Source organism: Numenius arquata, chromosome 1, assembly GCF_964106895.1.
Source record: "Numenius arquata chromosome 1, bNumArq3.hap1.1, whole genome shotgun sequence".
NCBI classification, from domain to species: domain Eukaryota; kingdom Metazoa; phylum Chordata; class Aves; order Charadriiformes; family Scolopacidae; genus Numenius; species Numenius arquata.
The window spans coordinates 25,864,205-25,881,955 of NC_133576.1; the positions used below are offsets into that span (position 1 = coordinate 25,864,205).

Here is a 17,751-nt window from a genome sequence, read left to right on the forward strand (position 1 = left end):
AGCGTAGCCTCCTGGCTTGCATGTGGGGCCTCTCTCCTGGTGGAAGATGGTCCTGGCTGGGCTGTGCCAGGAGAAGGAGGAGTCACTGCTGAACCGGGGAGCCCCACCAGTGGCACCAGGGTGGTGCAGAGCGGCTGCGTGCCACGTCCTAGTGCCCTCCAGCAGCAACCCGTGCCCGGTGGTGGGGTTGGAAAATGAGAGTAGTACTGAAAACAAAGCCCTGTCAGCCGGAGCTTCCCGTTTGTTGCCACGCGGCGCAGTACCTGTTTGTGCCTGGATTCTTACTGCTACCAAAGAAAGGTTTTATGTTATCTCAGCACCATTTTTTTTTTTTTTTTAAATGAGGCATTTTAAAAAAAAAAAACAACACTTCACTTGGGTCAGCAAGAAAGCTGCAGCGTGGCTGGGGGGGGTGGGTGCCAGTGTGCCGGTTTGCCAGTTGCACGGTGGGGTGCGAGGGCTTGGGGGCTGCCTTCAAGAGGTAACGCTGGGCTCTTCTCCTCCCACAGGCATGGCCTTGGCCCAGCGGCAAGTGACGGTGCAGGAAGGGCCCCTCTACCGCACGGAGGGGTCCCACGTCACGCTGTGGTGCAAGGTGAGCGGCTACCAGGGCCCGGCAGAGCAGAACTTCCAGTGGTCCATCTACCTGCCCTCCGCCCCCGAGCGGGAGGTGCAGATCGTCAGCACCGTCGACCCCTCCTTCCCCTACGCCATCTACACCCAGCGTGTGCGCAGCCGGGGGATCTACGTGGAGCGGGTGCAGGGGGACGCCGTCCTGCTGCACATCACCGAGCTGCAGGACCGGGACGCCGGGGAGTACGAGTGCCACACGCCCACCACCGACGAGAGGTACTTTGGGAGTTACAGCGCCAAGATGAACCTCGTGGGTAAGCCGTCCTCCTGCTAACAGCATGGCTGGGGGCAATGGGGCATCTCCTAGCCGGCGTGCAGCGGAAACCCATGAACCCCCCCGCCCCTGTGTGCAACGTAGTCCACATAAGCCATCAGAAAAAACACGGGTGAGGAGAATAGGAGCAGACAGCCCAGTGGTGTGAATTGCAGGAAATGATGGTCTAGAGATGTAAGAGAGATCAGGCTTTCTCTAGTAATAAGACCCTTATAAAGAAGAGAAGCCAGGCAGCATAGCCGGAGAGAGGAGCGTGTGAAGCCGTGGCTGAAAGCAAGAGGGATGTAGAACGGATTTACGCAGAGAGGGAGTGGGGTAGGGAAGGGAGGCTGCTCCAGATGGCACAAGCTGCAGAGGAGAGAGCTGCGTGCCAAAGGTGGCGAAACAGCGGAATGGGGAAGAGAAGAGCGATAACGAGTGGCACGTAAAGGGAACGGGAGAGACGGTTGTCTTCAGGCTCTGTGCAGAGCGCAGCGCTGAGCGTGTCCTGAAACCAGCACACTGACCAGATTGAGCTGTCTGTAGGTGAATGTGGGGGAGTTGGTTTGGGGTGGGTTTTTTTGTCTGTGTTAGAAAAATCGGAAGGAGGTTCTTTAAAATTGGGAGTATTCCCACAGCACGTCTCTGACTAGCTGATTTGACCTTTTCAAGCTTCAGCTTGCTTTTCTGTATCTCAAAATGGGGGTTGGGTTTGAAGTCTCTCACTGCTAACAGCGGTTCAAATAGCTTCCATCAAACTCTTTGGCTGAAGGACTCCTAAAAGAGCTCCTCCACAGCAGAGACACCCCTCAAGCAAATTGAAGCCCATGGACAGCAGGGTTGCTACCCTCAGGAGACATCCATGAGCCTGCAGGTCTCCAGTTTGGAAACCGCTTTGGCTTTATCCAGACGTGCTAGCCGGTCAGGGTGTTGCCCATTCAGGCTGTGTTGACACAGGAAACCCATTGTCAAAGGAGCTGAGGTGTGAGTTTAGATCACAATAGCCCTCCTTTGGGCTGTGCTCCTTGCCTCCTAGTTGTGTGTGCCTTGGCTCCTTCCCTTCCGAGGTGCCAGCCCAGCCACTCTCCCAGGTGAAGCCCTATGGTCTCAGTACAGGTGCTTATTTAGGTGCTGGCATTCCCATCTTATGTCCATGAGAAGTCAGAAGGTAGATGTTTGAATACTCTTTTCTAATTTCTTAAATGTATATTATTTTATTTTTTTTGTAGTTCCGTGATTTGCTTCAGGTGTCCAGGCTTGCGGTTCCCCCTTTAGTTTAAACAAGTCTGAGTCAGCGCTGCCATGGTACAGTCACCTCAGGGGAGTGAAACCCATTGAAAACCAACACCCGGTGGGAAAAACAAAAAAAAAGGTGCCTGGGTGCAGGGTGGGGTTGCAGCAGTCGGGGGTTGCAGCTGGGTTCCTCTGCCGGGGAGCTGCGCCCAGAGGAAAACTGGAGTCCTTACAGGAGAGCTGTTAAAGCAAGCGGGAGTACCTGCCTCAGCTGCTGGTGTGAGGCATAGTGTGGGACGGGGATGTGGGCGAACATAGCTGGCATGTCTGATGGGAGCTCCTCTGCTGTTCTCCCCAGGGGCTGGGGAGCCAGTGCCGTCCAGGTTTTAACTGTAGCTCAGCAGCTTCTTCTGTAGCCGGCGTGGGGCTTGCTGGGTGAGATGCTTTCGCTCTGTCCCACCCTTGCCACTGGTACAAGGCACATAAGATTTGAGACTCCATAGGCACCCATAGGCACTACATAGGCACGTGCTTTGAGGACATTGGCTTTGGGGCTTACGTGTGTCCAGGGTGCTCAAGAAAACTATCTAAAGTAACTTTTAGTGGATTAATTAAATCATTTTATGCCGTTTCATGGATGTTGTGCTCACAATTTGAGGCCCTGATTTGGTTTAGCTTAATTAATTTCTGAAAATTCACTTTGGAGGTGACTTAGGGCCACTCGCATTTTGAATGTGTGTATCTGCATAGGCGTTTTCTGTGGTTTAACCTAACTCTGACAGAAACTGAATTTTCCAGAGTGCCACCTGCGACGACCTGTAGACAGCAAGCCCTTATGGAGGGCCTCCCCTCTGGCTCCCATTCACGTGAACCAGGGCTGACTTCATCCCCACTGAAGTGCAGCTGGGGAAACAGGCTCCTCTCTGCAGGGCTGGGCAGAGCACGCGCCTTCTGTCATTTTAGCTCTCAGCTACAGGTCATGGGTTTTCAGGCCGGCGTTGTTGCTGCAGACAGTATGCAAGAAGAGGTACACGAGAGCTAAATGAGAGTTATTATTCTCATTTTCTCAGAAACGGAACCAAACTTTTTTTTTTTTTCTTCTTTCATCCATTTATGAATTTTTAATTGACTCATTAGATTGAATGGCTCTTTTTTGGCAGCAGCAAAGCCTGGAGGGAGACAGGTTTGTTAGCATCTCTATTCTCTCTGTTTATGTGTGAAATGGATGGGTTTGGAGCAGTGTTGGTTTTAGACTTGCTGCTCTGGGAGCTTTGAGTTGTTGCGTCCTGTGGTTTGAAGGCAGAGCTGAAGGAAGATTTTCTCCCCTTCTCACCTGAGCGATGCAGCCCTGTGATGAGGGAGCTGCAAGTTTTAGAGGAGCTGGGGCACTGGTGCAGCAGCGCATGGGGCTGCTGGCTGCACCGGGACATCTCAGCTTGCAGTAGAGCAGCTGGGATGTGTCTTTGCTCCCGCTATCTGAGCAGCGTTGAGGGCTAATCTATCCAGGTCTCTATGGCTGCTAAAAAATAGCCTTGTCAACTTCAGAGATGTGCACCAGTGAGGCTTGAAAGTGCACTTCTGTCCACCTGACTAGCAACAAGCATTCTTGGGTGTCCCTCTGCCATTTTTGGTGTCTCCACTTGAGGTTCCTTTTCGTTCATTGAGCTCTTGGCCAGGATCTAGTACCACTCTGAAAGTGCTCCTTAGGCACTTTGTGGGACTCTTATCTGAATTTAGGCATGCAGCGCCAGTCCTAATCTCACTGAAGCTAGGAACGAGGCCAGTAATGTGGTTCAAGGGCTTTCTGCCATGGGGAAATGTGTATCAAGGCTTAACCTTTTTCACCAGTCTTCAGTTTACTTCAGTTGCTTGAAAAAGAAATCTTTCATATCTTGCTAGCCTTCTTCTCATCTCCTCCTGAGCTACATCATTGGGAAGAAGGAGTTATACCTGGGCTGTGAGATGTGTTCAGAGGAAGAATTTAGGACATCTCACACTGAGTTGCAGGGCTGCAGGAGGTGGCAAAAAAAAAAAAAAGGGAAAGAAAAAAAAAAAAAGGGTGCAGCTCTTTGGGATGTTGCGGAACCGTGGCCTTGTGATTGATTTATGAGAAAGGACTAGCCCATGTACAAAGTCTGCAGCTCCATTGTTTGCCTTCAGAGTTCAGTTCTGCAAGGCTGACGTGAATTTGCTGAGGCTAGTTCATGGTCTTTTACTTGGGGGGGTGAGAGGGGAAGATTTTTAGAAGATGGCATGAGTGTCCTCCCACTCATCTAACACCAGGCATGTTGCCTAAAATAGAGGTTGAGGCAATATCCGCAGTCAGAGGACACAGAGGGACAAATCTGGAGAGAAACCTATCTTTGTTGAAATTAAATGCGTCCTTCTCTAAGATGACTAAAGAGAGAGCCTAGATGTTAGACTTGAAGTTAATTCTTCCAATAGTGGCTGAAGACTTGGCTGCTTTTGGAAACTTCCCCCATGGAGTTCCTAAGAAACTGATGGAAATTTTGGCTTTGTGGTTGAATTGGGAAGACACTTGGGCATGCTGAAGAGGAGAGTTACAGAACTGGATCGATTAAATGGGGGATCTGGGGACCATGCACACCTGACTGGCAATTTTATTGAGGTCCTGGCCTGCTTGTTGCTGGCTGTGAGAAGTACCTGGGCTGCTCCTTTGCTTTTTGAAGAAGTTAAGGACAGCAAAGAAATTGCAGGTGAAGAAAAGGAGCATCCCAGTAACCACTGTGAGGACAGCAGTATTTTCCAAATTGTCATTGGAATTATCCCTCGTCTTAATAACTCCTGAAATATGGGCAGAGGAGGAGGTTTCTGTGCAGTAATTCAGGTGGTAAAGCTCCAGGGATGCTGTGCAATCTGAGATGCTGGTTTGTGCTTTTCATCTTGTGTTGATGGGTAAATAAACTTGTGTTTTGCTCTGGGGCAGAAGTGAGCACACGGCAGTTACTTCAGAGTGCGTGAGTCACTGCAAAATTGTACTCCGCTATATCGCTGCAACGAGTTGTTTGTGTGCCTGTACCCTTACTTAGGTAGCAGCCAAGAGGCCCAGATATAACCTCTTCAGAAGCTTCAGACTTTTATCTCAGTCTTGGTTTTTTTTTATCTGTGCTCCCACAAACGTTGAGCTCTTTTTCAGAGTTAGTGATTTGAGGTAAGAATCAAGCTTTGAGGTTTTTCTTAAACAGGTAGTGACAGAGCAGGAGAAAGGGTTTCAAAGCACTTGAGGAGGTCGCAGCTCTTGTTCTCTATATTTTGGGGGAAGCAGCTGTACAGCATCAATCCTAAATGAGTTAAAGCAAAAAAATGAAAGGGGTTTGGATGGGGGGAAGAGACCACAACCTCCACAGCACTGCAAAGTGGGAAGGAGCAATTTCGGTGCAGACTTGAGAAACAAGCAGTACTCGGACACGGCTGTCTCAGCAGCGGGCATGAGCTGCTGTGGAGCTGGTGGTGCCTGCAGGGATGGTCACCGGTGTCTCCTTTCTGCCAGGTGTAGGTGGAAGGGGGACAGAGAGGATTCACTCTCCCTAGGTGCTATTCAGTGTCTTCCCTGCCCACCCTCTCAGCCCGGCCACACTTCTGCTTTCTGCTGGATTTCACTGGTCTCATCCTGCCCGGGTAGGCTGGTGCCTTGGTCTCTGACCTGTTCCCCTGGGTCTTGCCTGGCTGTGGCAGCTCCCAGGGGCTGGATGTGCATTGTTTGGCTGACAGCCCCATTGTGGTGAAGTTTCAGCATCGTGCCAGGCTTGGGAGTGGTAGTGGGCAAGGGCACTGGTGGGATGAAGAGCCAGCTGCCGCTCTGCCTGAGGTCAGTGCTGGCTGTGGCTGTGCTTGGTGGGGTCTCATCTCCGAATGCTGAGCCACCCGAGTCACTTGCAACTCTCTGCAGACCAGAACTCAGTCCACAGATACTTTGACTGTATCCTGTAGGAGTCCTCTCTGCCCTCGAACTGTAGCATGTGATTGTGTGGCCGGCTGCAAGCCCGTGGCTGGGATGGGAAGGATAGCTGTAAGGTATCTCTGAGAGGCTTTGGTGGCACGGGAATCACGGAAGAAAGATTTATGCAGGCCAGACACCGGAAGGGAAGGACCTGCATGTTGTCTCAGAGAAGTGTTCAAAAGAAGACAGTGGGTCTCTTTTGCTGAACTTACAACCAAAACACTCCAGAATTTCTCTGTGGAGAGCTAAAGGGCATATAGCAGGCAAAAAAGAAAAAAAAATGAACTTTTATTAGTCCGTACCAGCTGCTGCTGCTTGTTGCCAGCAGCTTCCCCTCTTCTTCATCAAGTGCTGCCATACGTGACCTGCCTGCGTGCAGAGCAGAGGCAGAAAGTCATGTTGCAGGTTTGCTGTGTTTGGAGGAGCACTGTCAGCTCCTGGGATCCTGGGGGGACTTAAGGTGAGAGCAGTCACTTCTGCTGACGTGGAGAGCGTGGACCTCGGTGGCTGCTATTTTATTCCAGCCATCAACTGGGCTGAAGGTGGCTTTGCTTGAGGGGGATGTCGAAGAAAGAGGTGGCAGTCTTGCAGACAAGGATCTACTGGTTTTGATAGAAGTCTTTAGGGCTCTTCTTTCTATGCTGCCTTTTTCTTTTTCTCCTCGGGGGAGAAGGGGAAAGTATTTATCACTTGTACGTGTCTTGGGGAGGCCAGGCTTTTTGCAGATGAGCAACAACAGGCAGAAATCGAAACAAGAGCAGTTCAGACTGCCATGAGAGGTTGCACGGGTCCGTCTCCGGAGGGTTTCAAGACCGGACAGGATCAAGCCCTGAGCAGCCTGCTCTGACCTTAGAGCTGACCCTGCTTGACCCTGTAGTTGCGTTACAGCCTCCCTGAGGTCCCTTCCATCCTGAATTGTCCTGTGATCCTATGATGAACCGCTTGGCTGCTGTGCAGTAGAAACCACTGTTAGGCAGCAGTTTGAAGGGAGGGTGTTTAAGGAAAGGTGTGAAATGGCATATAGTGGTGATCTTAGTGCTAGATAAAGGTATGACATTGGTGCTCTCAACCAGGTGAGAACAGCAAGGACCTATCGTACATCCCCAAGTTATTTTTTCTGTCATATAAGAAACATACGAAAAGTAAAAAATTTCTTTAGAGAGGTTGCAGGAGTTTGTCGCTATTGCTGTGCTCTGGTGTACGAAGGTAGAATTTGGAGATCCTAAGCTCGGATGTCCTAATCTCTCTGAGGCCGTCTTGATGGCTTTGCTACCTCTGTGAAGCATGTGTATGTTTTATTTGGCCAAGCTGTCACTTAACTGAACTGAGTTCTAGGATTGGTGGTGTTGAAATTCCTGCTTTGTGAGTTACATTCATCTTCGCCTGTTTGGGCTGTGCTTCTTGCAGTAATTAGCTCCCCAGAGGAGTAGAATGTCCTTCACTTTCAAATTCCCCTTTAGCTGACATTAAAAAAAATAAAATCAAATACCTTCTCCTAGGTGGTCCTTTGCAGCTAGACACAGAGTATTTTGTTCTTACTGTCCTCCTTTACATGCCTAAACCTCTCTGTAGTAGCCTTGGAAAAAAAAAAAAAAAAACCAGCTCTATGCTGCTCTGTTTTTATTTCTGTTCCTGCTATGGATGGAAAGGGAGTGTTTGTCTGTTAACCTGGGAGGGATGGCGAGGGGTAAATATATTTACCTGTGGCAGTTCCTATGGGCACAGCCTGGGGACTTGCACCAACAAGCCAGAGTACCCGGTTTCTGATGGTGCGGAGCAGTGGGGGGCTGCGGGCATCAGGTCCTATCCTACATCATGCTGCCAGCTCGCCGTGTGTCCCTGGGTACGGCACTGTCTGTCTCCCTCACCATTTTCCAGCTGGTAAAATTAGGGATAATGGCATACAAGCCTTTCACAAAGTCTAAGCTAAATAATTGTGAAGTGCTTTGAGCTCCTCAGATAGCGGGAGTTAGAAACAAAGGCTTATATTTCAGCTTTGCCTGGTAATGATGCTGAATAGGATTCATCTCCAGCCCTGCTTAGTCATTTCTGATGTCTTGAAAGTATAGCTGCTTAAGCTCACCCCGATTTTGCCCTTGCAGAAGCTGTGAGGCTAATAGGCGCTGCCAGACTGAGGGGGCCTGTGGTCCGTGCTGCCAGGGAACCCGGAGCAGGCAACCCCACAGCTCTGGAGCCGGCCGGAGAGACTGCTTCCGTACAGCCCCTGTGGCGTGGGTGTGGGTGAAGCCAGTCCAGAGGCTCCATGCCCCTTCCAGATCTCACACTCCCGCTGGCAGGAGGAAGGCACTAAGACCTGTTTAAATTTCCACTCTCTTTTTTTGGTCTCTCGTTTTTGTTTGTTTGTTTGTTTGTTTGTTTTTAATCTTGGCTTTAGCCATATACAGTCTGGCAATGAATTGCATGGGCTCGTTCTTCCTTGTGCTTTTTTAAAACACTTTTTTTTGTAGATAACATTCAGTTTATAACTGAAAACTTACAGCAGAAATCTCTGTACGTGTCCTTACATTGCTAGGAAAGGTTTGCTCATTATCTTGTGTATCTTTATCTCATCCCCTTTTGCTATGTTTTCCTGCTAAACACTTCCAATTACTCCTGTTCTGTTGCAGGACGCCATCTCCTATTCTTTCCTGCTGGAATTGCTTACGTTATTTTTACTTTCTTATTGTTGTGTTATGTGACATCCCTTCTCCACCTCTATCTGCACAGGAGAAATGGAACCAATTGTTGGCAGAGCATATCTGAAAAAAATGGATAACCCATTGTATCCACTTTCTCTCCTTTCTTAGCTCTTGGTGGTTTTCCTTCCTCGCCTTCCTGCCCCGTCCCTCAAAACTGCAGGCACCTTGGTGGCGTGACGTGCTTTGCAGAAGCGGCTCTCGGTTGTGGAACTAATTCATTCTTTCTTTCCCCTGTCCACCTACCTATTTCTCAAAAAAACCTGGCATTAGACACATTTGGGGCATATCGCTGTATTCCATATGTTTTTCCTACATTGTCCCTTTTGAGGTAGAGGTACTTCTTTAAATTTAGCTGACGTGTGAAGAAGAGTTACAATAAGAATATGTGTCCTTTTTTATGCTTGTCTGTACACTTGTACCTATGCATTGTAAAAAAAAAAAAAAAAAAAATTATTCTAAAATGCATTTCTAAAAATGTAAATGAATATAGCCTCAGGCAATTGCGCAGCCCTCTGCTCGCAAATCTAGGCTGGTCTTTAAAATGAGCCCTCTCACTTCCAGACTTTATCTGTCTCTTACTTGTCAGGAAGGGAGATGCAGAAGCCCAAATGCTGACTTGCCTTCAGACTGTAAAGAGCTGTAGTGTTTTGCTTGGGTAGGTTTCTGTGCAGCACTGAGCCTGAATGGTAAAATCAGACCAGTCAGTTAAAACGATCTTTGAAAACCAAAGCAGTTTTTCCTGCAAAAGCCTCCTTTCTGAAGGCTCGGAGTCTTGCCCTCTAGTCTGCTCTCTCGCTGGCTCCAGCTGTGCTTGGCTCCGCTGGGGCATCTCTCAGGTTGATGGGACCACAGCCCTGGCTCTTCCCCTGAGCCCTGTGCCTCTTCGGTGTCAGTGAGGCTGCAAGGCTCAGGGTTCTCTGCTGCCCTGAAAGGAGTTGCTGCAAAAGCTACGCTGCTCAGCCCGCATGCCCTTTTTGCTTGTCCTGCTCACTCTTCCCATATGCTTTGCCAGTTCCTGGTAAAATGAGGTATTTGGTAATCCTAAATGTCTTACTGATCTATAGGATGCCCCTCAGTCAGTCCCTCTGAGAAGGGTGATGGGTGGTATAGGCTGTTTGTGTAGATTGCCGTAATGTTGGGGTGTTAAGTGCCGATAGGGAATAAAGGATGCAAAGGTTTTTAACTAGTGTAGAAGAATCTTTCAACAGAGATCCTGATGCATTTGAAGGCCAGCTCTACCACAGGTGGATTACTCAGGACCTTGGGCTCTCCATCCCTTCCAAGAAAGTGAACTTGGGATGCAAGGGAGCTCTTTCAGGTCAGGCTCTGCTTGCTAATGATGGGAAGTAAAAAGTCATCTGGTATTAGAAATAGTCTGGTGCCACCTCCCACCCTGAATTTAATATTTCCTCCCAGTGTGCTCTGGGCAGCCCCCGACCTATTTTATGGGTGTTTTTTTTTACCCAAATGATTACTTTTTCACTGCATGCACAACCGAGAGAAGCTCTGGAGGATGAAAAAAAAAATTAAGAGCACAAAACGAGAGCCAGAAGGATCTGGGCTGGGTGAGGTGAGCAGGTGGTGGAGCCAGCAGGCTGTAATGTGGGATGGGCAGAGCCTGGTACCTGCCTCCTACCTTCTGCGGGCTCGGCCACTTTCCAAGTGCTGCCTCCGGCTGTATCGACCACCTCGATGGAGGGTGGCTGAGGGACACCCATCTCTGTGCCTCATCGCTTGTGATGGTTCCTGGTGGAGCTGAGCAGCCAGCACAGCCTGGTGACTCCCAGACTCGCCGGCAGAGCCTGTTGGCATTTCTGGCAGCTTTGCCAGAATACCGGGTGGCGGGGGAAGAGGCATGAAGTGGGCAGGTTTCTCTGCTTCTGTGCCTCCAAACAGTCTCTCGGCGTTAAATGGGGAAAGCGATAACTGTGAGCGCAGCTGGTAGCATATGGCACCCGTCCCCTGCCTTAGCAATTGCTCAGTGAACTCTGAAAGTGGAATACGGTCCCTGTGGCTCCAGCCAGCTGCAGCGCTGAGAAATTCTATGATGGAGCAGCCCGTTATTCGATTACCAGTGAAAATTTCACATTCCACGTTGCCTATTTTTCATGCTGCCTCCCTGGGGAGGTTTTTGCTATGCTTACTCCTTCCTCCCACTCCTTTTTCTTTTTTTTTTTTTTTTTTGGTTGTTTTCAGGGGATTTTGTGTGTTTTAATTTGTTTCCCCTGGAGGATTGCTTTATTTTTTTCTCTAGTTCCAGCCGCTCAGAATGTGTTGCTCTGCATTTCTGTCGGTATGCTGCCCTGAGAGGCAGGGGCAGCTGTTTCTGCCATCAACACTGATGCTTTTCTCAGGTCATCTTGAAGAACAAGCAGGTCTGGTGGCGAATGATCGTGTCCCCGTGTAGCAGAGGGGAAGCACAGTGCCCGTTGCTGAGCCCACTTGCTTCTGTGCCACAAAGCTGCACGCTTATTGTGGTGTGGATGCACATCTTTTTGTTGAAGAATTACAAAACAAGCAAAATAAAGTCAAACTGGGGACCGGTGCTCAGGCAGAGCAGCACAAACCCAAAAGCCCCTAGCAGCATTACCGATCCTGCATCAGATCCTTTTTGTCCTATCAGATAGGGTAGCACAAAGTTGAAAGCCTCCTGCTTCTATCCTGCCCCCCAGGAGGGCTCAGAAATGTAAGTGTGTCCCCTCTGGTTTGGGCTCCTTATCTGCTAATTTAGAAATGTTGGTATTCAGCATCCTGGGTGGGAGATTTCTTCTGGTTTAAAGCATCAGAGGGTCTCTGCCCTGCTTCGGCTGCTTGCTGAGGGGGCAGCAAAGGGAGAACAACGCTATGGTGCTCCAGGGGGAGACTTTAGGTCCCAAGGCTGCCTGCCTCCTGCCTCATTCTCTAGCCTGAATCCCCAGCAGGACTGACCTTTCCCACTCCCTGTGGCTCCTCCCTGGTGGTGCAGGGTCCCACGTCGCTGAGCTCTGCAGCACAAGTATTTAATTTCATGTGCTGAGAAGGAAGCTTGACCTGCACTGGAATGGAGCTGCCCCTTGGTAGGGAGAAGCTGGGAGGAGAAATTTTCCATCTTGATTCTGTGGCTGCCCTGGCAGTTTAGCCCTATAACAGTTTTACAATCTTTATCTGATATAGGTTTAAGAGGATTTCCCTGGGCGCAGTGGGATTATTATAAGTCAGAGAGCAGTCTCCAGCTGATATTCCTTCGGCAAGTATTTATTTTAAGTGGGTTTAACAGTATTTAATTTTTTTTTTTTTGCATGGGTTATAAGTAAATTGTTTACATTATCAGAGAAGTAGAGCCTGGGTAAAATGAAAGAATGTAATATTGCTTTCCAGGCTGGGGGTGGTGGAAGGAAAGCAGCAGCTGGAGGTGGGGAGGAAAGAAGATAAAATAGTAATGTTGAGGGAAACGTAACATTATTCCACGCGGCACTGATTAGTAATACTGCCAAACAGCTGTTTATAAATAGGAGAAGTAATGGAAAGGAGAGCTGCAAGGAACGTGAGAGTGCTGCAGGCAACGCTGGCTCCTCATTTGAGCGGGGAGTGGTTTCTATCAACCCCACAGGGGTACCCAGCAGCTGTGCTGCTGCATGCATGGTGCCACGTCCCCTCTCCAGCCCTTGTGGGATGGCACTCAGTCGGGTTTACACTAGTGTGCTTCCCCCAATTTAAGGTTTTCATGCCACCTTCAGAAAAGAAGAGCAGTGGGGACCCTTGGCATTGGGAAAGCTGTGCCTGTAGGAGAAAAGTCTCCTTTTGAGCCACGTGTGGGCTGTTTCTTCATCCTCTCCCTCCCTCCAACAGGCTTCATTGACAGTGGACGGCTCTGGGGCTGGATGTGTGTGCACACATCCAGAAGTCCTACTGGCTTAGCAAGAGCCACCTTCTGGCCACCTTCTCCCGGACAGCATCCGCAGTCCTTGGAGTATTTCAGAGGATGCTAATGGGATGGGATTAGCCGCCCCACTTGCCCTTGCCATCAACAAGAAGACGTTTCTAGAGAGCCTACAAAGAAGAGCAAAGCTAGAGCTAACGGGGTGAACCTGAACAAAGGCACATTTGAATGCAGAGAGAAGCGTGATTTTACCCTCTGGCCCCCTTCTGAGGCAAGAGGTGGGGCTGCTCTGCTCCCCCACTTAAAATCTGAATGAGCCTCTGCCTTAAGGGATCTGTTGTTTGCTGTGTTGGTACTAATGGGCTGGATGCCCTTCAGTGTCCCTGCTCTGTCCTGCTCTGGTTCCCTGACACTGTGTTTCAACATATTGCATGCTTTAGGGCTTTATTACTTACTGCCTACTAGTTAAAATGATAACTTAGGGCTCTGCAAAGAAATGGTGTAGCTAGGGATGCCTGCCTTGGGGAAGTATGTCGTGGCGAGCAGGGTTTTCTGGACAGGGATGCCTCTGTCCTAGGCATGGTGTGCTCTGAGCCCTTAACTTTCTCAGACCCTGTCCTTCTTCATTTTTAGCTGCCTATTCAAGAGAGCAAGATTTTTATAAAGCCATTCCTTACCAAATGCATTTCATGACTGTAACTTGTAATGCTAAACTTACTGAGGGTGAGAAGATTTAGAGAAACCAATTATTTTTATGGCATTGTGCTGCTATGTGGAAAGGAAGAGAAGATCCCAAAGCAGCAGGTTACTTATCAGAGGGTTAATGTGAGGTTCTTGAGCCTTGTGTGCTGAAGAATTGCATCAGCATGCCACAGATGACCACAGGCGCTATGGCAGTCTGTTGTCACCTTTTGAGCTCTTTCAGGTGTGGTGATGCCACCTGTCCGCAGATAGGAAACCTTGCAAAACTGCAGGCTATGGTCGTGCAGAATGGATGGCCCACCTGGCACTTGCAGCTAGACGGTAGGAGCGCTGGCCCAGCAATGCTAGCCTACAGGGAAGGGGATGCTGGTGGAGAGGTGGGGTTGCCAGAGGCATGAGCTGTTCACTTTGGGAGACTATGCTTCAGAGGAGCTCCCTGGCTGTGATTGCTGGACAGAAAGGTCGCTCTGAGAGGGGCAGTCACTCTGGGACAGCACAGAGACGCACTATGGCCACAGGGATGCTTCCAACCTCTTCCCTTCTGCAGCGATATCCTGGGCCAATGTGTCACCAGCAGGGAATGCTGCTCAGGCCACACCTGCGCGGTGGCACTGCAGAGCTTATCTAACAAGTACAGTTAGGAGCGCTACCCATCATCCAAAAAGCCCCACTCAAGCTGTGCCACAGCCAAAGCCACATGAGTGTATTGACTCCATCTGGAGGACACAGTGGCTGGCGTAGGTGGCCCTGGGGGATGAGTGTCCCTTTGCATGAGGGCCTTCTGCCTCCAAGCTGGGTCCTGGGGTGCAGGGTAAGCTGAGCCAAAGATGGAGCCCTTCAGCTGCAGTGTGGTCGGAGGGAATCGAGGGGCTCCTGCCCTTGCGGGGGAATGGGAAGGTTGTGGTTGTCCCAGTGCTGGACTGGGCAAAGTGAAGGGGAGGAAATGGAGGTGTGCAAGGCAGTGAGTGAGCAGGCTGAGGTAGACTGGAGGTGAGGGAGTTAAAAACAAGAAAAAGGTGGGGGGAAAAAAAGAAATTGAGCTGAAAAGGGAGCAGGAAGGAAGGCAGGAACAGCAGCACTGGGAGGGCAAGAGGGGGAGGGAGTGTGGAAGTGGCAGGTGGGAAGACCTTGGACAGGAGGTTTTGTGTCGTGACAAGCAGCAGGGCATGTAGGAGGGTGGCATCCTGGAGATGCTGCAGCAAGGAGGGCTGCACATGGGGATGACCAGTGAGGAACTGTTGGTGAGGTGGAAGGAGTCGTCTTGCTCCCTCCTCCAATGGGAGGAGGCCCCAAAGATGCTAGAGATACGGGCCCTGGCCTCCTTCTGTGGGTGCCTCGTGGGGGCTCTTCCCCTACCCTTTCCACATGTCTTTCGAGTGCCCCAGATGCTGTTTCGGGCTCTTGACCCCAGAGCAGGCTGTGGGCGTTTCAGTGCTATCTTCCATCAGGGCCGTTGGGATGCAGTAATTAGGTTTGTGCTGCTGCCTCCTTCTCTTTCTTCCTCTCCCCTTGCAACTGGGAAGTCGGAGGCAGCAACAACAGGCTTTGAGGAGCTCCTTTTGAAGTGACTTTGTGAGTCACAGGGGCTGGCGAGCAGTGGGGAATGAGATGCAGGCACCCGGCACTCTCAGATCATTTCTGCTCCCTTGTGTCTGTGGCCAAAGCAGTGCGTCCTTGGAAACGCCAGGCACATCAGATCCCATCTGCTTCGAGAGGCTCCTGCTGAGGGTCTGATGTTGATGGAGGAAAGGGGAGAGGAGGAACAGGGACACCAGAAGCATGCTGGGCTGGGAGGCAGTGCAGTGGCTTTGGGTGCCATCTGTGGGTCGGGCTTAGCCAGAGCCCATTGCTGTAGATAAGTGCAGCGCCCGCTCAGGGTGTTGCAATGCCCCATGGCAGCAATGGGATGAGTTTCTGCAGACAGCCCTGTCGCAGACCATCGGTACAGAAGGATGGACATGTCATGTCCTGTGGTGTGTTCAGGTCACAACCTGCTCTGATAGGGCCAAGTCAAGCTGGATAGCTGTGGACAGTTTGTGCTAATAAGATGCTTTAGATGACATGTGTGCCCAGGAGCCACCCCAGAACCCTCCGCTCCTTGGACCTGTCCTTGAAAAGCTAGAAGGTGCTTTCCATTGCTGCTAAAGTATAATGGGTTTAAGCCAGCCACCACGGTCCCTGGTCTATTACTGGTCCACCAAGCTGATGCCCGAAGGGCCGCCCGTCCTGTTCCATATTATCTACCGGTTGAAGTTGTCAAGACCGAAATGCAGATCCTCCTGTTGACTGCCAGGACGCAGTGCTGCTGTTGAGCGTTCAGGGCTGCTGTCTGGAGCAGCAGGACAGCCAGCCTGCCAGTGAAACCCCTGTACGCCAGCCAGAGCAGAGCCTGATTAAGCTCATGAAACCTGACAAGATCACAGCCCAAGGTGGTATTGCTGGAGGCTGCTCGACTGGGAACCGTGTTGCCATTGCAGCAGCACGAGCATTAGGGATGTGTCACTTGAAGCCTGTCATGACACACATCCTAGCCCTTGAGTAGGGAGCACGTGAAAGTCCCTCGCAGTTGTTAGCCTGCCAGCAGCGTGCAGGGAGAGCCTCCTCCCGAAAGAGGCACGGGCTGCATCTGCCTGCAGATGGGGAGCAGCCTTTCCTTCTGCACTGGGTGATGCCCCATCCCAGCTTTGAACGGGCGGTCCCCTGAACAAGCAAACGCTGGCCAGGACACAGCTCATCCACCTCTGCAGGTACAGTGACCTTTCCAGTTTGGCCGATGTGCGTTCCCCCCCTCCCCAAAATAATCAGGCTCTGTGACTTGCAAAGGACATCCCCGTAGCCCTGCTGCTTGGTCAGTAGCCTGCATCGCTTTGACCCCCAGTGAGGAGCCATTGCCCTTTTGTCAGGGCACGGCGGTCGGTTCCCAAAAGTGGTGTGTGCTGTAGGTCTGGCCGTTGGCAGAGCAGGGGCTGGGGCCCTGTGGCTTGTTCACCGTCTGCTAAAATAAACTCTAAAGCAATGCATCCCGTGATACGACCTGGGTAGGAGCCTACCCGGCTCACCACCTCTGCTGCAATAGCTATTGCAGGGATCTTCATGCTGCTTGTTGTGGATCTGCATAAAATCAGAGGCTTATTATTTCCTAGCAATCAGTATTTCTCACGCAGGCGCTGCCCTCGTTCCTGCTGGTCAGATTTGTGTTCGTCTGGGAGAAGCAGCAGCAGCTTCTTAAACAGACCAGCTCTTATGCCTTTGTTTCCTTCAGTCCCGCAGGGTTAATCTCCTTCTTGGCACCTGATTATTTGCCGCTGTGGGGAATGCACATGGGTTTGCTGGATGCATGTTTGAAATTCTCATTTTGCTGGCTTTAATCCCTGTCTGGGAGCTGTGGCCGGGTCCCGGGGGCAGGTTAGTTAATACCTGAGCCCTCCCGGGAACCTGCTCTTGAGGACCTCTGTCGCCTCTGCCTCTCCTCGCGCCAGGTGGCTCTCAGGTATCTCCGAAGGAGGTATCGTAGTGAATGGAACACTTCCCCAACACAGTTACTAAGTATTTTGTGTTCTCTGCAAGGACAGTGGGCATCAGTATTGCTGGCTTAGCAGCAGGGCAACTGAGAGACAGGAATGGGGGCTCACGGGGCTGTGCAGTCTGGCGAGGGACAGAGGTCCCCTTCTCCTGCTCCTGCCATGAGCTCCTTTCCTCCACTTCTGAAACATGCCAGGCGTTGACATGGCTGGCACAAACATCACTATACCCCTATGAGCCACCAGCTCCACTCCCTCTCCTGCAGCTCCAGCGCTTTGCACAGTGCTGCTGCGGGAAACAGTCCCCAAAACTTTTCAGGCTGCTTCTCCATGTTGCTGCCATCCCCTTCTGCCAGGACCCCTGGAGATGCCTGCAATTACCTTTTCAGCGTTCCTCTGCCACCCCATTGCATTGCTGCCGGGGCAGGGCTGCCACACTGTCCTCTTCCCCTCTTCCAGTGCCCTCGCACTGCTGCAGGGCAAGAGCATTCCCGGTGGGGCTCAGGGTGCTCTCTGTCCTCCACCATGCGTTGTCCCTTCTCCCTCAGCCCCGTGGGAAGCAGGTCTGGTCTCCCTAGCTCTTGGCCGCCCGGTGAGTTATCCATTGTTTTTTAGGATGCTCGGTTTCCTCTCTTTTTTATTTTCCTCCCCTCCGGGTGCTTTTGTCGGTGTGTAATTAGCTGGCGCGGCACTGAGGCGTCGATCCCCGGAGTGCTCTCTCGCTGACATTAGCAGCAGACGGTGACTAAAACAAAGAGACAGCTCAGCGCACGCCGCACGCTCGCTTTGTACGTCTCGTACTCCTCGCTGCTGTTGGGAGCTCAAAAGGGATCGCAGATGTGGAATAAACGGGAGCGCTTTGAACAAGTGGCACCGTAATCCCTCCCTGC

At 51.0% G+C, this 17,751-nt stretch overlaps 1 protein-coding gene across 2 annotated transcripts in view; it reads left to right on the top strand.

Annotated features, from left to right (window-relative positions):
- The first annotated feature begins 511 nt into the window (after nt 1-511).
- IGSF3 (immunoglobulin superfamily member 3) overlaps nt 512-17,751 on the top strand; it is a 75,273-nt gene continuing 58,033 nt past the window's right edge. For both annotated transcript variants that reach the window (XM_074146284.1, XM_074146294.1), the window contains exon 1: nt 512-887. In XM_074146284.1, the coding sequence (XP_074002385.1) occupies nt 512-887 (376 nt within the window). The remainder of the gene's footprint in view (nt 888-17,751) is intronic.